Source organism: Xiphophorus hellerii, chromosome 16 (genome assembly GCF_003331165.1).
Source record: "Xiphophorus hellerii strain 12219 chromosome 16, Xiphophorus_hellerii-4.1, whole genome shotgun sequence".
NCBI lineage: Eukaryota > Metazoa > Chordata > Actinopteri > Cyprinodontiformes > Poeciliidae > Xiphophorus > Xiphophorus hellerii.
The window spans coordinates 14840559-14862060 of NC_045687.1; the positions used below are offsets into that span (position 1 = coordinate 14840559).

Below are 21502 nucleotides of genomic sequence, written 5' to 3' on the forward strand. Positions count from 1 at the left end.
AATGAGGCCTTAATGTCATATATTCATGTAGAAATACTTGTTACGTATTTCTGCAGTGGTAGTAAAGCACTTACCACAGGGGGGCGCCTAAACACGGTAAACAAACTGCAGAAAACTGGCTCTGCATCAAATGACAGCCGTAGAGCATGTATCAAAAAATATCATTTATACAAGAGGGTTAAAAAAAAGAGAAACGTATTTATAAAGACAAATATAAACAATATTTTTTTTTCCACAAATCATCTTTTTCTCATACACATTTTTAAAAGCAGTCAAGATACACCTTATACATAAAAGTCATTTATTTTTCTGAGCATAATTGTCAATAAGTAAATTTTCAACACATTTAATTTAATTTTATTAGCCTAATAAAAAATAAATATTTTGGGAATTCTTTTTCAAATCATTAGAAATTAAGAAATGTCGAGTTAGCATGGTGATACGGAGCAACAGTGCCACAGTACCAATGTAATATCAGATTATGTTGATGTGGCTTTTTTAAACCAAGGACGGAGCATCATGCCAGTGTGAGCTTATAACAGGAAGTTATTATTCAGTGTCATGTCTGATTCAGTGCAGTGACAGAAGTTCAGCTATTTAGGTCTTGGATGCAGTCTTCTCATGATCATCTCTGCTGTTGCAATTCTTCTTGGTTCATCTCTTATGCCTTATATGGGCTTGAGCTGGAAAAACAAAGGTCAAAACTTTAGAAATTGGCAAAATAAATCTTTTCTGAAGAGTAATGTCCATGATATTTTGTGGCAAAATACACATTTATAACTCTTTTGTAGAGTGAAATTATTCATAATTACATGGAGGAATATTCATATACATTGAAACAGGATCTAAATTCTAATTCTAAATTGTCTAAATTTATTTAGACAATTGGGCTTTGTTTGTTTTCCTAAATTGAATTGGCAACCAATAAAACCAGCAATTTGGGTGGAATGTATTGCAATCTAGCTGACCTAATAAATTACAGAACTGAGCATTATTGGTGCCAGACAAGATCAGTCTTCCTTTTATTATTGACTGTTTCTGTACTGAGCAAACTGATTATACAGGAAAACCTGTCTCTTTAATAGTTTTTTTTTTCCTCACTCACAGTTTGCCTAAACCAGTTTGAAGGCCTTTTAACTTCTGCATTTTAAACTACTGATGAAAGCATGGGAGCCTGACCTCAGATCCATAGGGTGTGGGTTGGGAAAAGGAAATTAGTCAGGGCTCAAAATGGCACAATACAAAAAGTGCAACCAGCAGTTACCACAGATCAATTAAAAACTGTTGCGGAAATTATAAAGGAAACCCTAAAAGTTTAGTTATTTTACAACCATTACAGCTTTCAGCCTGTTCATAATTAAACCTGTGACAAAGCATCACCTTTCAAATCCTTTAATTTTAAAAGATGCATTTGCTTTAATAGTGCATTATACTGCATTAAAACAAGAAAGAATATTTTTGAGAACAGTTTTTCTGTTCTAATTTTGCGTTTCTTCTTCTGATCCCATCAGCAACATTAACTCTGGGACCATCTGCTCTGTGCTTCGCAGACACACTCCTGGCCTCCTTCTCTTACCGGAGTAATCTTGTGGTGACATGGGCCTGGACAGCACCTTTCTCAGGACGTTCAGCCACTGTTTCTGCTCCCTCTCCTGCTCGCACATGAACACAAACTGGCGCTCCGGCGTCTCCACCATGATGCCGCACTTCCACTTGTTGCCCCGCGCGTGCTTCGGGACACACTCCTTCACGGAGTAGCCGTTGCTCTCTGTCCCGATGAAAATGACCCCTAACTCCTCTGCGTCCTGTTTGAGCAACAGCGATTTGAAAAGATATTCAAATTAATCAGAAGTTTGATGCCAGATATCTACAGTGCAGTAGGCTGGTATTAGCGTTAGAAGAAGTGTGGTCTGTACCAGTTGGTCTTTGAAGTAGAGCAGCTTCCTGTTTTGAGAGTCCAAAATAAACCAGCGTTTTTTGAAAGACTCCTTCTGCTGTTTAAACATAAATTATGTTTAATCCAAAGAATCCATGAATATGCTCCACTTAGGAGAAATTTTCTTAACAAAGTTACCTATTGTGTAGTTATTATGTTATGTTAGAGTGAGAAGTGTGTGTGTGTGTCTATGTGAGAAAGAGGAACAGAAACATTCAAATGTACATCTTAGAGCAAATAACGTCAAAAATAGCTAATGGATGACTGGAAATGAAATGCTCCACTGCTAAAAAAACAAACTATGCAAAAAAGGAGTAATTAACCAAAACACATAACAATGTGATGCTCTTTATGACTTACCAAGGGCCCCGTCTTTTCCATGTACCCCTCTTTTAGATAATTTCTTGTTATCATTGGCACAAGCTGTAACAAAAAGACAATTAAAACTCTTTTACTTGATCGTTTTATTCAAATCAAATAAGAGATACTCAGTAAAGCTTGTAAATGCGTGACAAATTACTTTCAAAGAATGAGAAAAGAGTTGTAGACTTGAAAGGAATGATCAAAAATGCCGGACAGGAATGTGAGCAATTCAAGGTGAGTCAGATCTTACGTCCTCATCGCTACCAGTTGGATATGCGGTCTTCAGGTATGCGTAGCGAGCAGCCCGGATGGAGTTGTACCAGATTACTATTTCCTGAAGCACAAAAGGGAGCCAGGATCAATATGTGAAACTCCAAAACCAGTTTTAAAACAATAAACACAACAGATCTGTTCTAATGCTGCTTCATGCCACTTCACCTCAGAACTCTCGTGATAGACATAGAGGTTCCTGGTTTTATTTTCATCCTGGTATGTAATCTGCAGCCCATGAGAATGACCGATCTTCTGTGGCTGAAAGGTGGCGTTCAGATCCTTGATGGAGATTACAGCTTTAGGGCCTTTTGACTCCTAAATGACAGACATGTTGAAGTACTTCAGCAACGTAGGAGATAAGGAAAGTAAATTAACATAAATGTGCACAAGTTTTTGTATTCAGTGTTTGCCAATATTTTGTAGAGCCATATGTTGCTGCTGTTACATTTGCAATTCTCCATCAGCTTCCCACATGTAGAGACTGACATTTATGCCCATTCTTTTTAGCAAAATGGCTCAAACTCTGTGGAACTGGATGGAGAGTGTCTGTCAATATCAATTTTCAAGTCTTGCAAAAATTCCTAACTGCATTCAGGTCTGGACTTTGACTGCACCATTCTAACATATGAATCTAAACCAGTTAATTGTAGCTCTGTCTGTATGTTTTGGGTAGTAGCTTCTTCTGTTTAGCGCCATCCATCAACTCTGATCAGATCCCTTTCGATGCAGAAGGAAAGCATCCCCACAGTGTGATGCTGCCACCACCATGTTTTAACATGACAGTTTTTTTTTTGTTTGTTTGTTTTTACCACACATTAAATTTTTTCATGCAGGCCAGAAACCTGCATTTTTTTCACTTGACCAGAACATGTCCACTGTCCTACATAACTCTAAGCTGATTCTCGGATAAATGTTCTCCTTACACGACCAGTCAGTTTATGTGGATGGCAATGTCTTGGTAGCTTTTTCAATCTCTGTGAGATTTTCAAAGTGGGGCGAGATAGTTTTATTATCTAACCCTGCTTTAAACCTCTCTACATTTTTATTCCTGAATTGCTTGCTGTGTTCCTTGATCTTCATGACCCCATTTGTTTGTAAAACCCAGAAATCATTCTCCTTTCAAGTCACAGTTATGCAACACTTTGTGTTGGTCGTTGAAAAGAAACCCTCTGCCCAAAATACAGAGGGCATTTGGGCCTCTGTGAGACTTGCGGTGAACATTTAAACCGTTTCAAGGATATGAATGTTTTTGAGACATATTGTATTAAGCTTGTTAGAAAAAACAATCTATTGTTTTGTTCTTTTTGCACCCGAGCAACTGGAAACTCACATCTTCCTTGTTGTAGTACGACAGGGTGAATTCCCGCTCTGACAGCACAAACTTCCTCTTCTGAAACTGCATGTTATCTTTCCCTTTCTTCCACAAAATTCCTTCATGGAAGCCTGTGAGAAAGAAAAGGCACACAGATTGTTCTCAGGAGAACAAATTAATTTTTTTTGCCAATGAGTAACTAATCAATACCCCGCTGTCTGTTATCTTCAATAAAACTGGTTTTTCTAACACCATTTAGTATGAGGAAGCACATTATCAGGACAACGTTTGCTCAATCAGGATAACAATAGTAGGCTTTATGTTCTCATTCATGCCCAAAGGGAATCAATTTCTCACCTGTTGTATATGCCAGCGGTGGATACTTGGTTTCCCCGTTGAACTCCATTCTCTGATATTTAGCTCGGATCCACTGATCCCTCAGGACGCTGCAGTTCAAAATGCGGAAACAGTCTCACACATTTTTCTGTAGTAAAACCACAAAAACCTGCATCTTTCAACTTTCATCTAGCAGCAGGCTTTCATGCACATTTCACTTCTACAGCCTGCAGTTGCACTTCTCTCTATTTTCTGTGGTTGCGCCATGTCAGCAGTCTGTTGTCCATCATACGCTGCCAAATATTCCACAATCGGGACATCAGAAAAAGAGCTTCACCGAACTGTATGAATACTTACTTGCAGTCGTTTTCCAGAGGCCGGTAGTAGTACGGTGGAACGGCTTTCTCATACACAGCTCGGGCATTCGCATTCCCGGTGGATTTCATGAACTTTAAGGTGAAAGTTACAAACAAACAATCAGTGTTTCTTTAGAAATACATGAAAACAATGGATCTGTAGAGAGAGGAAGCTCATACCTCAACCAGGTCATCCTCCCAGTTGTCTAGCCGGATGGATTTGACCCGACTGGACAGGCTGCGGTGGATCCCAGAGCAGTTCAGACATACAAACACACCGATCTTATAGGATGCCCAATCTGGCTCTGGGAGGAGCACAAGAAGATTTTGTTTATGTCAAAACCAGGGCCAGCCCAATTTATAAGCAGATTATGAGGGTGTTTAGGGCCTCCCAAGAAAATCACACGCGATAGGTGGACAAATGTTACAGTTTTAAACATACAAAAGAAAGCTTTCAAACTTTGAAAAAGTGTATCAAGTAAAAATGAGTTAAATAATTTTTGCTGAGTACCTCTGCTGGGAAAACATTTCATTCACATTACAATTTATTAGATTCTAGAGATTGGTTGTGCAGAATTAAACTTGCGCCTCCTCCAAGACTCACAAATAAATGAGAAATGCTTCAGTGTTTTAGAGGTCAGAGATCTGACCTGAGAATTATGTCACAACCTAAATTGAGTGTGTTCTAGTTCCAAGTTAGAAAATTAGAATAATTTTCCTATTCATGTGTTCAAACACTGATGAACATATACACAAATAGAAGTGCCAATATTTGCTATAACTGCTTATAAATAGTTTATTCCTTCACCTTTCAGTTTATATGAACAGCAATAATAACGGATACGGAACATGGGGTTGCAGGGTGACCTTCGACCTTCATAGCCAAAATTCTGACTGCAGGTAGATTTCTTGCTGTATTTTGATCTGAATACTTGGAAAATCCAATTTACTATGAAGAAGCAGCACAATATTTTTTTTTTTTTACCTCTCCAGCCAAACTAATCAACATTTTTTTTGTTACCACAACAAACTTAGCAACCACCTTGTTCCAATTAAACTAATTATATGTTTTTAATAACCAGTTTTTTCACATTCTGACATCTTTTACATTTCATCTTGGCTAGCAAATTACATGATTCACTATGTGACGTCACTTTCCATTTATGGTAGTGGAGTATATTCCACAGGCAGTTCATCCTTATCCCCCATTCCAACTTCACCAAACTTTTGTGTTTATCTACTTTTTTAAATGAAAAGATAAGAAACTCTCTTTGACAACAAAGAATAAAAATAGCTCAAATTTCAGTTAACAATTTTGTATTTTAAGGTGAAAATTTAATAACTCGATGTATTTATCACTAATGGCAATTCAAGGACCACAAACAATAACATTTTAAGTTATTAGACCCTAAAAACATTTAATTTCCACAGTATTTACCTGAATTTGTTCAGCTGTTATAATAAAAGTGGTTAAAAAAAGATTAACTCCATTAGAAAAATATCACTGATAGAGTAAACCCAGAATATATATTTAACATATTTGTTTCTAGATACAGTAAATTGAGTTAAAATCCAACAACAGTGACTGAGGCGGGAAAAGCTATTATTGTACTCACCCGGCGCGCCGCAGTCAGCGCAGCGGCTGTTCTCCGGCTGCTTCACCAGTTCCAGTAAAATCTTTTTGTTTCGCTCGTTTGTCATTTCGGCACCAAGTTCGGGTCTCCTCTTTTTCGGCGCTCAGTCCCGCGGTCCGTATTGTTCATGTTGGTCTCATAGTTTTAAGACGCGGAGAGCTGCGGCTGAAACAACATCCACATGAAAGTGGAACTTGCAGACGGTTCGTTGAACGTTTCGACGCGATCAGAAGCGCAAACTCGCACACCTCCTGCGGAGCGCGTCCAGTTATTGTTCTGTCTGTTGGAAACAATTGGTGCTTTTGAAGCTGGAGGTTGTCCCTTTGTTATAACCCGCCTCTAACATTGTTCTAACGTCAGCCCACATGACAGCCCTGTTTGCGTTATGTAACAAGATGTTAACTTGTCTTTCAATCTGCAATCTTGCAGTGCCTAGTAAAAACGTTTCCTTGAACTTTTTCATATTTCCCTCGCCAAGGGACTGGGATTTTATATTATAGGCCAAAACCAAGAACTTACGTGCCTTATTTTACGAGCATCTGAAAGGTGAGTGCATGTTTTCCTCTCCACTTAACTAATATCCATAATTAAAATGTTCTCCAGAAATTCAACTGTCCTGCCCAGGCTGTAGAGAGTTATCTAAATGAGAATCTGTAGAGAAACTTTATGCTCACAAATTCATCATGCAGTCAGACTAAGTTTTCAAAGAAATACAGGCAAAAATCTGTGCAAAGCTACAACTAAAGGTAATTCTACAAACTAGCAAGTCAGAGGATGAACACAAGTGCACACTTTAGCATATTTGTAATAAATGTTGAAAAATCACACATCTCTTTAAATATGGCATATAACTTTGTGTTTATAAAGAAAAAAATGGAAAAATTCAAAGGCTGCGATTACTTTCACAGCCTTTGCACACGCAGAGACACCATGCAATAGCTTAGTTGGGTTAAGCCTTTATTTGTTTACAATAAAAACCAACTGGAAACTTTATACATATTTAAGGCAGAAAAAAAAAATCACTAAGAAAATCAATGATGAATGTGACATTCAGAGCTTCCTGTTTGAAGCTGCTTATCTATAATAAACTGGAGGAAACAAGAGTATAAGTGATAATTTATACACAGCCTTTACAAATATAGAAGCAGATTGTGTTTTACAGTTTTATTTCTTACAATCATAAAAAAGCTCAACATGTTTAACTGAGTACTTGTTAAAAGTTTTCAAAATCCAAAGCGCTAATAAAAAAATGACTGTACAAAACCCCCAGATTCCAGCTGAATTTCATATAAAGCTTTCAAAGCACCAAAAGATGTAAAATACGAGGTTATTTAGTTGTGTACTCTAAATTTCAGGGATTTAATTTATTAAAAAATGTAAATGTTGGTAATATAAGTGCAAACAATCATTTGTGCACACAAGAGCCACCAGTCTGAAATGAAGCCAACACCAACATGTTGCTGCAGCCATCTACAGCCCCAGACACCACAATTTATGTTATTTTTACCTTCTGAGAACTGAGGTTCTGAAATCTATGTATTTGTGGCACATGAAACAATCTGACTGAATTAGGGGAAGTCTTCAGCAAGAAACTGTTGAGTGCTTTTCTCAAGACCCAAGTGGATTGCATCAAGATAGTGAAGAAACCTGGAGAGAAGACATGAGACAGATGCAAAAGGTTATTTTCATATAAACAGACTGTTTCTTTTCAACTTTTACACTTATCAACGCTTCCTGTCCACACCTACCTTCTCTTAACTTTTCCTTGCTCCTTCAGCTGCTCTGACCTGCAGATGGTGCGCATGGTGGGCAAATAATCCAAAGCAGCTGCTTGTCTGTTGCCAAGAGTGCCAAAGATTTTGTCGAACAGATTTTCCATCACTTCCGTTCTCTGCAGCACTAACCTGGAAAACAGGATACTGCTTTTTAGTAACAAACTTATGTTTGTTGGGTTTCAGAGAGACAAAGATGGTGTAGAGCCTTACTGGGGACAGCTGAGTCCATCCTGGGTGAAGCTGTAATCTTCTCGATGTGAAGCCACAGGAAGAGTGAGCTCCTCTGCAGCCTCTTTCCTCAGATCTCCCTCTAGCTGCTGCACTTTATCCCAGGCCTCAGCTACTGAAGCCTGACACTTGTGGAAGCTCAGAGCCTCCACAGCGGCCTGGATCTCTACAACACAACTTCCTGTGGTCCAGCTTTCTCTCCTGTTTTCAACTCTCAACTCATCAGTCATCCCATCTTTAATGACGGCACTAAACGATGATCTTCTATAACTGTTCAGCCCATCAGGGTGAAAACAAAGGGATGAATCCACAAAGGACATGTTATCCCAGAAGTCGGCTATGGATTGAAGACTCTGAGAGACTGGAACAGTTTTTATTTGCTCCTCTGCAGTCAGCGGCTTCCGTTTCACCCTTTCAGAAACAACTCTCTCTTTGACTTTTTCTGTGTGAGGATCATTCTGCCTCTTGGAGAGAGACAGAAATCCATCTTCTGAGTCTGAATCAGAGTTCAACCCGTCCCTGGTGGGGAGGTGGTGTCGTTTTTTATTCTTCTTCATTCTGCTGGACACTTTAACTGGGCTGCAGCTATCTGACAAATCAGCTGACTCTGCACCGTGCAATAAGCCGACACCGGGAGGCAGCGTGTCCGACTGCAGGGACAAAGATGATAGCTGCTGTTTTGGACTCACAGGTCGAAGGTCTTGTGATTCAGGAAGACAGTGCTTAGGTTTATAGAGCTTAGAGGTAGATAGCAGTGTCAGAGGTAGAGGTAAGAGTTTCTCCATGTTGGAATAAAGCAAATCAACTCCTCGCCGCCGGCTGTCTGCAAGAAGCTCCAAGCAAACTGCGGCCTTCACCAAACTCTGGCTCTGTTGAAACAAAACACCCAAGTTTAACAACACAAATTGACCTAAATCAAGTTCCTACTGCATTATACACCACCCTCCTATTATATATGTTATGAGACTTGATAAGAATGTGCCAAAAGCAATACAATAAACTAACTTTAGTTTGAATCCATTTATTCAATGGAGACAAAAATCCCCATGTAGCTTAAATTCTACGTTTTTAAGTGTCTAGAAACCTTTTACTAATGATCCATTACATTCAATTACACTGGGGTGTAAATACAATTCAACTGTTGTTGATCAGATTGAAATGATGAGAAAATTTTGATAAAATTTTGGATTCCCAGGTTAAATTAGTGGTCAGTCTAAGCACTTAGTTGTTAAGTTATGAAGTTATGAACCGTGGTAGTTGGTCAAAATTATTTTAAAACCAACCACAGCAGAAGTCATAATCAGAAGAGCTCTAAAAGCCCTAGTCGATCATGACAGAGGTCTGCTCACACTGAGCCAGGACCTGCTGCAGGTTTCAGGGTAGTTTTTCTCCTTGCGTCACTGTGGGTGCTCAGCATGAGGGATTGCTGCAAAGTTAATGACTCAGTGCAGTTGACTGTTCACCGCCTCTACATGCTGGTGCAGCAGGAATGAATGCTGCAGTCAGTGAATTGATGCAATCTGCCAGGTTTCCTTAGAAAAAACCTTTTCACCAATTTGAATAACGAACTGAACTTGACTGCACTGTTTGAGAACAAGGAGCGAGTTAGAATGCAAGTAATTGACTTAGAATCCATCTGTATGATTGGATTGAGTTAACAATGTATTTCTGGACATAAATTAAATGTTTTCATGTTTTGCAAAGTGCCTTAAGAAAATATGTGTTGTTAATAACCATTACATGAAAATTTCCACAACTGAACTGAATTTTATTGCAAACCATAAGATATAAAGCAACCTTATTTTTCCATTTAAATAAACCGAGATGTGAAATAGTTTGCCACCAATAATAAATTAATTTTTTAGTGGGATTAATAAAGTATTTTTTAATTTAAATGAGAAACACTGACTAACTTGTTCATGTTAGCATTCAAAACTGAACAGTGGCTTTAAAAACATGGAAATCAGTTTGCAAAGCTTGTACTGGTGAATAATTTTCTTTTTCTATTGTAATATCCTGCTGTTGTTTTTATATTAATTTTAGGTGCATTTGTCCTTTCTTTTTGTTTTAGTGGTTTTATTGTTTGTATTCATTGTGCAGGGCTGCTTCATCCGGGATTTTATTCCATGCCACATTTACCCCAAGCAGCTCCCAGATGTCTCCGTCAGGCTCAATATTCAGCAGGCCCAGCTTGCTCTCAGTGCAGCCGGTGTCACAGGGAGGGAGGCTGGATGTGACGGTCACAGATTTCTCAGCTGCTTCTGGTTTCAGTTCAATTTCTGTGCAAAAAGAGGAAAACATACTCAGACAAATTTAATCACATTAAATTAAACACAAATTTAGAGATTTACAGTTTTATCTTTTATCTTTACCATTTCGGCCAGTTTGAGCCAGCGGCCTCGTTGACAGACGCCCTCCTGCGCTCCGGGCCCAGAACTGAAGCTGCAGTAAGCTCTGCCTGACGTCACAGCCATTGAGTTTCAGCAGAGAGCTGATGTCTGACGGATGAGTCCTCGTGTCCTCAGCTAAACAAAGGAGCTGCAGGTAGCTGCCCACATTCACCTGCAGAGCAGAATCAGGACAGTTCAATTCAAGCTCTGTAAATCTGTGCCTGTATGCAGGTAATGTAAATGTGACTCTAAGCTCTCCACTTACCGCTGAAGGCGTTTTAAAATTAATCTCTTCAAAGCTTCCGTCAAACATCGCGCTGAAAGCTGGATCTGAAAAACAGCAAAGATTGTGCAAAGATAGTTATTATCAACGCATCAAGCTGCAAGACATTAACAGTTTACTCATACGAACCGCTGGTGGTGAGGATGACTGGCCTCTTGGTAGTGCTCATGAACGTCTTGATAGCAGCAAGAAATCCTGAGTCATCATCAAAAATAACATCAACTTCTTCAAACAGGATGAGCGATGTGGCTGTCTTCTTGCTCTGTTCCTCGCTGCTCTTCTGTTTAGGGCTGCTGGTGGCCGGAGATTTGTTTTTATCACTACTCTCATTGGCTTTTATGACTTTCTTGGAAGGCGCTATAAAAATTGATCAGTAAAGATTGTGGTTATAATGTGACAAAACAACAAAACATCATAGACTCATTCAAAAACGTGGAAAATTCACAGCCATTACCAGTGTGTTCAGGTTTTTGTGGCTCTTTGTTGGCTGGTTGCCCCATTTTAAAGAACTTGGCTAAAGAAGTTGGAGCCAGGCCTCCTTTTTTAGCTCCTCTTGGTGACTGAGGATTTTTCCTCGGAGATGAAACCACCTTGCGAGGAGAGCTAACCTTTCCTAAAAAATGAAGACCACATTTTTTTTACTGCACAAAAAGGAGATTGAGTGTTATTAGTTTGCAATATTATTCATACTTGGAGAAGATCCAGGCCTGAGAGAGCTGGTGCTGCTGCTCAGTCCGTAGCTGTTAAAGTAGGCGGGTTTGTGGGCATTGACCCCCTGATTGTCCACCTGGTGGGACTGAGTCGCCTCCTTCAGCTGGGACAGAATAAGACGGCCGCTTCGCTGAGATGAAGCGCTCACTTCAAACACCTATAGAGGGTAAATTAAGAAATGAGGAAAAGCCGTATGGCATATTACAGTTTCTGTTCTTTATCTGTGATGAATGTCTACCTTGAAGCCCAGTTCTTGGGCGCAAGCGTAAACCGCAGCAGTTTTTCCAACTCCAGTGGGTCCAGTGATGAGCACCGTGTTACATAGCGTGTCCTCTGCATCCTGGTAGTCCTCACCTCCACAGTCCCATTCTGAATCTGAACACACAAAAAATGTCATGCATTAAAAATAAACGTGCTGCAAACAGAGGAAGTCATTAGTGGAAACAAAATCTCTCACCATAGCTGCCCTCTTCTGGTTTCTTATCCTTTTGATTTTTTCTCTCATCTCTGTCGGCACGAAGTTTCCAATCTTTAAGCCAACTAGAGAAAGAAAGAACAAATATTATCGAAAAACCTGCATTACACACTTTACATAAGTATTTCTATATTCTGTTACATTACAACTACAATGTATATTATTGGGATTTCATGTTGCACACCAACAATTTACCTGAATTAGATGCAAGAAACAATTTTCAATGTGTCAAATGCAAAGGTATTCCACTTTTACTGTAAAACCCTTAAATAAAATCAAGCACAACCGACTGCCTAGAGCAGTCACATAATTAATAAATAAATAGTAACCATTACGTAGTGTGAAAATAATCTCAACATAAAATCAACTATTCTGTGAAGGCATGAGAGGTTTGATAGAGAAAATCAGCTAACAAACATCGTTGTGAAGATGAACAATGTATCACAGATACATTCTTTAATCCAACTTAAGCAACAAAAAGAAAAATTAAAAACATGCTTAAGGAGAGAAATAACATGAAAAGCAACCAAATGGCTCAACTTTGAAGGAACTGCTGTGACATTACAAATGTTCAAGTTCAAGGGCTACAAATAATTTTGTGAAACACTGTTTGACCCATAACTGTGAGAGTAAAATACAAATCCAGGAGCTGCTGGTTGAATTCCTCACCTGTAAAGCCTCTTCACTGCTGGGGTGTTGTCTATGATGTCAGCAGAAAGTTGTGGTTGGTATTTATCAGTCCACAGCAATTCCTCCTTCACTGATTCTAAGGATAAAATAGTCAGTTTCAAGGGATAAACCATGGCTGTTCAACATCAGTCCTGAAGGACCGATGTTCTGATATTTTACATACAAAGTACAACCAATGGAAGGTTTTTAAATAAACTACTTTTCTTTTCTTTTCTTACACTAATATGAGTTGATAAACATGGTAAATCGCAGTGGAACGCACCTTTTCTTTTAGAGTCTGCTTCCAAAATTAAGTCGTCCACTACAGCAGCAGGATCCTCTTCAGAGGGGATGGGAGCTGAGTTCAGTTTAGGATTGGTTTTCTCCTTCATCTCGTCCTCTTCCTCCTTCATTCTGGATCTCTGACCTCGTCTGTTTCGGCCTCCCCTTCTAGGAGGCTTCTGCTCAGCTGGGGAGACGTTCTCCTCTGAACGGTTGGACTTCTGCTTCTTAGCCACCTTCACATTATTCTCCCTCTCATCTTCTTTCCTCTTCCTCTTTCCTCCAACAGCTTCATCACACAGCAGAACACAGGAGTCTTCGATGGTAACAGATTCTGGCTCTAATAATTTCACACAATAAGAAAATAAGTTAAAGATAATAGGCACATAACCTCATTGGTGACCAATTTGAAAATAAATTAAAAACATGTAGGAAAACTTTAACTTTAAGCTAGACTAAATACTAAAGATATTGAAACAGAATAATAATGTTGGAGTACAGGGAAAACTGGATATTTTTGGAGATCAACACAGCGAGTTAGCTTGATCAAGTGTGAGGCTCGATCCCTAGGGGAGGCTCTGTTTATACTAGTTTTTTTGCAAAAAACTTGATCAAACTTACAACAACCAGAGCAAGAAAAGTTTATTTTCTTAATAGAGAAAAACGTTTCCTCATGAGAAGATGTTGCCATAAATCAGGGACGATCTTTCTCTCAGACAATAATGCATGAATCTGCTACGCTAAAGAGTAAAAACAGAGGGCTATTATAGGCTTTTCTATAATAGCTCTTCACAGAGCAAACACACATCGTTAAGTGACAGAAGCAACTCACTGTTGACGGAAATCACATTTCTGCCAAAAGATAGCACCTTTTTCTCGCAGTCTAGAGTTGTTTTTATAAAACAGAGTGAAATGTGACTTTTTACAGCCAACAATACAGCATCATTTATTCTTTTCATTTGTAAGATTTTTTAAGGTACAAAATAGCATTGGTATTCTTAAAAAATAATTACACCTTCTATTTTATTGCTTTTTATATAAGTTTGTTATTGTTTCAACATTTTTCTTTACTTTTAACAAACAGAAGGATACATTGACACAAACTAGTTCATTAAAATTGCAACAGATTTAGAAAAATTATTTTTTCTACAAACAAAATTAAACTTGGTCTGTGTTTAATATCAAAAAGGGCATGTAGTAGTAATTGTAAAGACTGACCTGAAGCTGCCAACTGCTGCTGATGGTCGTCTCGTCGTTTTTGGAGGCGAGTGAAAACCGTCTGCGCCGGAAAGTGAGGGTTTTTGGAGCAGAACTCTGTCATCAGAAGCTGACGATCACTTTCAGAGATTTCAGGTCTCCAGACTGACGCCTAAAAATAAATTATGCTGTTAATTCAAAACTACTCATGATTTAAAAAAACTAAAGGAAACTTAGAAATGGACATAATAAGAGTGAGATCAATAAGAATTATATTATACCTTTTCATAAGCATTTCTACAGGCTGGTTCTGTCTTTACACACAGAGATCCACTAATAGATAGAGGTGGGTTTGGTTTGTGGCTCCAAAGGTCCTTTAAATGACCCAATAATGAGGATTCAGGCCACGGCAGACTCCACAGAGAACAATCTGTCATTACACAGAAACATAAGCGAATATTCCACAGCTAAAGGAGGACACTGTAGACAGCTGTGACTGAGAATCCTACCGATAGGTGATTGTGTTGTGTGTGAGACCGGCTGAAAGGATGAAGAGGAGGCAGAGTAGGCCTCTTTGGTGGCAGCAGTCTTTGCCATCTGTTTCCTAAAAGACTCAGGCAGGCCGCTTTTTAAGAACTCCCTGCGCGCCCTGAACTGCTCGTCGTCCTGAGAGTTGTCAGATCCTTCACAACTGCTGTCATCAAAGATGGAAATCACTGCCGACGCCTTCCGGGCCGACTTGTCTTGGCCAATCGAGGAAACTTTAGAGCCTGATGTGGAGAAAACACACACGATTACTAAAAATATTGGTAAAAACGTTAACAACAAAAGGTAAAATAAAAAAAATAACAACCTGGAGTAGCTTTGCCAGATGGTGCAGCTTTGCCAAGAACTTCATTCAGGCTACGCAAGGCCTTCTGGGTTTTAGTCTTTTCTGGTGCATTCTGGGAAGTATTGGTCAAATCTTCGATGCAGACAACAGAATCCTAAAAGACAAACCAATGAAGTCTTAAAATCCACTAACAAGTACAATCTCCCAACGGTACTTTATATTACATTTTTCGAAATGTTTTTTGTAAATTGTCCCTAATAAATATTGACAATATTATCAAGTGAAGTTTATAATATTAATCATAAAACTTTACCTCATCTTCACAGTAGCTCCTCTTGACGGAGGTTTTATTTCGAGATGATCGCCTCAACATTTCCTTCTCTGTAGTTTTCTTGCTTTGCTGAATCATTTTAGCTTTCTCCACCAATTTCTTTGCTTTCTGCCTTTTCTTGGACTCATTTAGTATCTTAAAAGGAAATCACAGGTCAGAAATTATAAATCAATGTTTCAAAAACAATTAAATGCATTTGATTTCTAAGTAAAATATCACTTACTTTATTTGAAGAAGTGGTTAAGTCGTTTCCACTTTCAGTCTTAGACGCTGGAACCGTTTTTTGAATTCTACTTAGTCTAATTCTTTAAATAAAAAAAGAAAATATGTCAGCTGTTTTAGACACATACACTGAAATACAGAATTAAATGAAGTGTTACCTGATTGGACTTTCATTTGCATCTGGCGGACACACCATCTGTGCTACAAAGACACCATGTCTGGACCTACGTTTCTTCGGTGTGGACATCTTCATAGGGCTGAGCTCAGGTGAAGCAGCATTTAAAGTCTTCTTGGACTTGCTCTGTCTCCTGGTTTTCCTCACAGGACTTGTTGGGGTTTTTTCAGGTGATTTTCTAACCACAATTTCTCGTCTGGACCTCCTCAGAGCTGGAACCGTAGGAGTTGAGGTGATGGGAGGTTCTTCTTTGTCATCTTCTGCTTCTACTGTTATGACCTCGGTTTCTTTTACAGCAGGTGATGTGTGGACCTCCTCCTGCTTATTGTTAGCTTTATTTCTTCCCTTTTTCCCACTTTTCTTTTTGAATGTTTTGCTCTCCTTACGGCCTGGCTCTGCAGGAGGAACTGAAACATCTCCATCCTCAGCAGCCTCCAAGGCCTTCTCCTCAGGTTGCTTCTGTTTGCTTTGGTTTTTAACCGGTTTAGTCTTCGACCCATCCAGACTGGGCTGCTTAAAAGCAGCCATGAACTGCTTCCTTTCGACTTCACTGCACTTTGGAGTTGACTCGCTCTCAATCACAGCCAGCTCCAGATCCTCCTCTTGAAGAACAACGTTGGACCTTCGTTTGCTGGTTGAAGGAGAAGGAAGCTGGCGTCCCTCGTCTGCTGGAGGAGAAGCAGCAGGTTCTGCTGGACTACCAGCTCCTTTTCTCCTGGTGAAGATTGATGCAAACTTTCCCACAGCTTTTACGGTTTCCTGTTTGGGTGAAACAGCATGCACCTCGGCCTGAATGGTGAGAGTTCGGGGTGAGACTTGGACCGGGTCGACACTTTCCTCAGCCTTGGGGACATCCAGTTGCTTGCAATTTAATTCCTCTGCTTTTTCTTTGTTTTTACCATCACGTTCTTCGCCTGGGTCTTCTATTATGCTTTGACTCTGACTCCGCACAAAATCCTCAAAGGAGATGGTAACAGTACTGCTGTTCAGTTCAGAGGTTTCACCCAACCTGACGTTCATACTAACATCACAAAGTGATCTATCTGCTTCCTTCTCCTCTGGCTCTGGATGCTTTGACTCTTTTTGCTGCCTCTTCGTAGATTTTCTTGCTGCCTTTTTAACTTGTTTTACTTCAAATCTTGGAGATAATGCTGTAGTGTTCCGCTTTGGCTCTATATCATCAGTATTTTCAAATTTGCGATCTCTCTGTTGAGGGGAATCTCTTTTAGTCTTCTCATCACTTGCGGTTTTGCAGATTTCTGATTCACATGTCTCTGCATTAAGCTTCAACAACAAAGCTGCCGTGTCACTTCCAAGGGTCCCATGGCTGATAGCTGCATCTGATGTAGAGTCTTTGCTTTCCCTTGTTTCTTCAACAATCAGGCAGTCATCGGTGGCACCAACATCTTCAGTCGGCACAAGTTTCTTCACAGCTCTGCTGGTCTTTCTGCCTCGTTTCTCAGACGACTTTTTCCCCACTTCTTTGTTGGTGTGTTTCTCTTCAGGTTGAGGTTTTTGACTGTTTTCTTTGAGGTCTTGTGGTGGACTTGACTTTTCTTTAGAAGAAGGAGTCTTTCGACTAAAGTAGTCCCTGATGTTATTGGAGCGAGGAGGAGAGAAGGGTTTCTCCACAGGTTTGGGAACAGGCGAGAAATAGTTTGTGATCTGCTTGACATCTTTGCGAGATTTCTTGCAAGGCTGTTAAATGAGAAAACACAAATGGGATGATTTATAAACATCTAAATAATAAAGTTTTGCATTTGTGAGCATAAAAAGGGAATTATAAAGGTGCTTGAAACGACAAAAATGAGTATTCCAAGGTACATATAACAGAGATTCAATTAAATTTTATTTTATCATTGGATAAATGTCTCACCATGGAGTATAGATATTATTTAAGGCAATCTAAATAAAAACTTTCTCTATGTCTTAACATCTTAGTTGAATAAACTGACAGTAAGTCTAGTCCAGATATTTAGAGTAAATTTTGTGAAATAAAACATGACTAAAACTAATGTTTGCTGTAACATTTCAGCACATTGTACTCCCTTACTATTGAAATGTGCTATACAAATAAACTTGACTAAAATGACTGACTATAACGAATAATATTTAAAACTAAGTTAAACATATTGTCAAAATTAACACTGGCCTCTATACATAAGGGGTTGTAATTTCATTAAAACCATAAAGATAATATTTCTCTCAATTACAAAGGATCTCCTGTGTTTATGTTTCATCAACCGAACAGCTGGAAGTGTAGCAATCATTACAAAACTGTCAAATGGACACATAAAAAATCTGCATAAGCACTGTAAAACAAAACAATTGTAATGATTAAGATAACACGACTTCCAATAACAAAATTATGATTTCTACCTGAGTGTCAAAGTCCTCGATGACAGAAGCCACAGCCACAACACCAGCCATAATTTCAGGAGACCTGAAAGAAATGTTTAGATTTGTAAACATAACGAGTATTAAGTTAATACATAAGAAACATGGATTTATATTCAGTTTTTGATAAGTTGAGAGTTATTATAGGTTTAAAAGCACATTAATTTCTATTGTTTACTAAACAATAAATCTTGATGTTTTCAGAGACAGGTATGTTTCACTAGATCTATTTTCACAACAGCACTTCGAAATCCGTATACATCTTGTCAATCTTATTTAAATGCTTCAAGAATCATTTATAAACAAAGTGTTACAGTACACTCAGACAACTTTTACACAATGCGATGTAAACGTAAATGACATGGTTAGCGTGTTTATTTACAACCGTAAATTATTGTTACTAGTTCATACGGCGGCCAGAAACTTCTCTAGTTTGGTTTAAAACAACTGGCGGATTGATACAGCAACACAGAGCTAAAGAAAACACTCACCGATATTTTACACCCGTAGCTTGCTGCAACGTCAGGTACTGTTTTCTTATTTGCTACTTTGTGTGTAAATAAAGAACAACCGTATCATTCATAGTTCGAAGCAGACGAGTGTTTGTTGTCAGTAGGTTTCACTGTAAAACAACAAGCTAACTAAGTCTCACTGTAGCCGGTCTATGCGCAGCTCCTGACGGTTGTCCGACCATTTTCCAATTCAGACTCGGGTACCTGAAGGAAGCACGAAGGTCTTCACTTTAATATTTCAGGAGCTGCAGTAAACTGAAGCAGTTTTCTTGACATTTTTCTGTCGCTTCAAAAACGCGCCAGACTGCTGGTGAACGAAAAGCGCCAAATTTACGTGACCTTTTCGCGAGACAGCCTTCCACCAATCAAAAACAAGAAAAACAGCCCGTCATCTTCTGACGTATTTCACCAACAATAAAGATGGCGTTCGGTGTCTCATTTGGTGCAGGAGGAATATTCACAGCGACCTCTAATGTAGAGAGTAGTAGAAGTGCCATAAATGTCAAAACATTGATAGAAATTAGTTAAATAAAATAAAAGACACACGAAGTAAATTAATAAATATATGCTTGATTCAGTTTCTTATTAAGTGTCTAAACCTTTAAATTTCATATAGTTGTTTTTAGCGTTTATATTTATTTCTGTAAGCATTATATCTTTGTCCATAGACAACATACACAATGTTTAATTCATGATTTATCCATTCAGTTACTTAATTGGGCATTGATAATTTATTGGCATGTTTACGTAAATCTTGACACATAATCAGAAATGAATGTTTTATTCAAATTCAATTGAAATGATTAAAAAAAATTACAAATTATGTATTTGTATAAATTTTCAGTTTAGGAATAGAAAGAAATAAGCCATACTATTTGCTGATAAGCATGAAAATCCTTCCAATTATGTTCTTTTTCACATTTAAACAAGATTTGTATATCCTAAACGATTAGACACGTCTGATTTATGTAACTTCATCGAGTGACACTTTTATAAATTAACGTAATTTATGTAGTGATCTGAAAGGGCTTATTAACAATTCCCTGGTGGTGCTAATAATTATGTTTTTCATAGTTTTGGAGTTACAAACCAAAAGTATGGTCATCTGTTTAGTATGAGAAGAAGTGGTTATGCTTCTCAAATTAGTAGCACATCGAAAAAACTTCGAAGTGAGAGGTGTCTCCGCTCAGAGCCAATTGTTTCATCGGGTTTTTGTCTCCTTCTGATGTTGTGAAATATTAAATTGTATAAAACATGACAGAGAAGCAGAGCTACTATCAATAACAGTTTCAGCCCTGTCTAAAACTCAGATTTATGCTACAAAATAAAAAAGTAGTAAATCATCAGCCAACATTTTAATTGGGTAAACTATAATATTAAAAAAATTAAAGCAACAAGCTGATGTGTGTGAAAAATGACACAGACGTATTGAATAGAAAGTTGAACTGAGTGACAGGAGCAGCTAAAATAGCATAATAACAAATGATAGATGTTATTTTCTGTATAGTTTTTGTTGCTCACTTCAAATTTCAAATTACTACATAGTAGTTCAGCATGTATTTAGACAGAGCAAATTATCATAATGAGTAAATGTTAATTGATCAAACTATATGAAGGTAATATGTTAACTATATGAAGGAGTGGACCAAATTCTCAAGCAGCCTTTTTATACTCTAAGTCTGTAATGTTTTGTCAATCACATCCTCCTTTAACTTCTGCCTCTTTTACCTCATAACTCTTCATCCCATCATCCTCTTTTCCCTTTCAATTCCTTTCAGCCTCATAACCATGTTTTGCTCCTTTTTGCTTTAGACTCTGGAAAATAAAGTGAAACAAATTTTCCAGAAGGCCATACCCCCACGCCGAGTTTTCAAATCTCAAGGCACCCAGCATTCTCCCCAGACCAAGTCATGCTCATTCGTCCTTTCATCCCCTTCCTATAATACGTTTTTAAACTTATATCTTTGTGGCGTGGTCCTTGCTTGTGAAATGTTTATTGATTTGTTAAGTTTCAGTTTAATTGTAATACATTATAGTCCCTTTAGGTTGTTAGAATAGAAATGCAGTTATTCTAGTCCTCCAGCAGATGGCCATCTCTGATCATGTTTGACTTTCCTATGACGTCAATCATCAACACTACCTTTGAACTATTTAGTTTCATTTAGGAATAGGCAGGAACATATGGTATATGGCAAGCCGTTTTAACATAAATTCGGTTTTGCCGCCCTTACATTCAAGATATCGCAAATTGTTTTATGACTAGACGTTTTAGCGATTTAAGATATCTCTAATTATATTTTGACTAGACAAAATACCTATTTTAGATATCTCTAAATACATTCTGATTAGTCGAAATGACGTCAGATTTACCATTGAGTTGTATGGAGACTTCAATTCAAGATATCTACAATGAATTACTGACTATCTGAAATACACATTTCAGATATCTACAATTAAATTATGACTAGTCATAAAGTAAATTCAAGATATCTCGATTTTAGTTTTGACTAGTCATAATTTTAACTAAAGATATCTCGAATGACAACATAATTCAAGATATCTTAAATTTATTTTTGGATAGGACATATGTAGTTTTGACTAGTGAAAACTAAATTATAGATAGGCTATCTTAAAAGCAAATAATGACTAGACAAAACTAAATTAAAGATATCTTGAATTGTAATTTTGACTAGTCAAAATTACTTTTAAGGCATCTCTAAATGAATTAGAGATATCTTAACACTAAAAGGAATTTTGATTCGTCAAAATGTAATTGAAGATATCTTGAATTATTATTATTACTAGTCAGAATG

General features: G+C 38.1%; 2 protein-coding genes across 3 annotated transcripts; both read right to left on the reverse strand.

The window, feature by feature from the left end:
- Positions 1-212: 212 nt before the first annotated feature.
- Positions 213-6495, reverse strand: adap2 (ArfGAP with dual PH domains 2). 2 transcript variants are annotated; one of them, XM_032588558.1, is made up of 11 exons: positions 6193-6495; positions 4757-4881; positions 4578-4669; positions 4242-4330; positions 3903-4015; positions 2738-2887; positions 2550-2633; positions 2297-2359; positions 1917-1994; positions 1577-1805; positions 213-683 (listed from the first exon to the last, which is right to left on the reverse strand). In XM_032588558.1, exons 1-11 carry the CDS (start codon positions 6275-6277, stop codon positions 655-657), a joined length of 1137 nt encoding a protein of 378 aa, XP_032444449.1. In that variant the 5' UTR covers positions 6278-6495; the 3' UTR covers positions 213-654. The 2 variants fall into 2 exon arrangements, with proteins under 2 accessions (XP_032444449.1, XP_032444450.1); XM_032588559.1 differs by lacking the exon at positions 1917-1994.
- Positions 6496-7150: 655 nt separating this feature from the next.
- atad5a (ATPase family AAA domain containing 5a) lies at positions 7151-19041 on the reverse strand. Its single transcript, XM_032587962.1, has 22 exons — positions 18669-19041; positions 18160-18223; positions 15764-17478; positions 15607-15688; positions 15366-15518; positions 15074-15206; positions 14730-14990; positions 14502-14650; positions 14242-14392; positions 13025-13363; positions 12742-12838; positions 12055-12137; positions 11836-11972; positions 11577-11754; positions 11341-11499; positions 11016-11243; positions 10869-10933; positions 10586-10775; positions 10353-10492; positions 8196-9082; positions 7959-8114; positions 7151-7857 (listed from the first exon to the last, which is right to left on the reverse strand). The coding sequence occupies exons 2-22, from the start codon at positions 18208-18210 to the stop codon at positions 7779-7781; spliced, it is 5433 nt and encodes a 1810-aa protein (XP_032443853.1). The 5' UTR covers positions 18211-18223; positions 18669-19041; the 3' UTR covers positions 7151-7778.
- Positions 19042-21502: the final 2461 nt, after the last annotated feature.

Excerpts from the sequence above, each read along its gene's own strand:
- adap2 (XM_032588558.1), bottom strand. The coding sequence starts at position 6,277 with ATGACAAACGAGCGAAACAAAAAGATTTTACTGGAACTGGTGAAGCAG. Across the intron at positions 2,888-3,902 it reads CGTACTACAACAAGGAAGAT|GAGTCAAAAGGCCCTAAAGC; the intron begins GTGAGTTTCCAG and ends TCTGTCATTTAG. Across the intron at positions 684-1,576 it reads GTCACCACAAGATTACTCCG|CTCAAGCCCATATAAGGCAT; the intron begins GTAAGAGAAGGA and ends TTGTTTTTCCAG.
- atad5a (XM_032587962.1), bottom strand. The coding sequence starts at position 18,210 with ATGGCTGGTGTTGTGGCTGTGGCTTCTGTCATCGAGGACTTTGACACT. Across the intron at positions 11,244-11,340 it reads ACAAAAACCTGAACACACTG|CGCCTTCCAAGAAAGTCATA; the intron begins GTAATGGCTGTG and ends CAATTTTTATAG. Across the intron at positions 10,493-10,585 it reads GGCTCAAACTGGCCGAAATG|AAATTGAACTGAAACCAGAA; the intron begins GTAAAGATAAAA and ends CTTTTTGCACAG.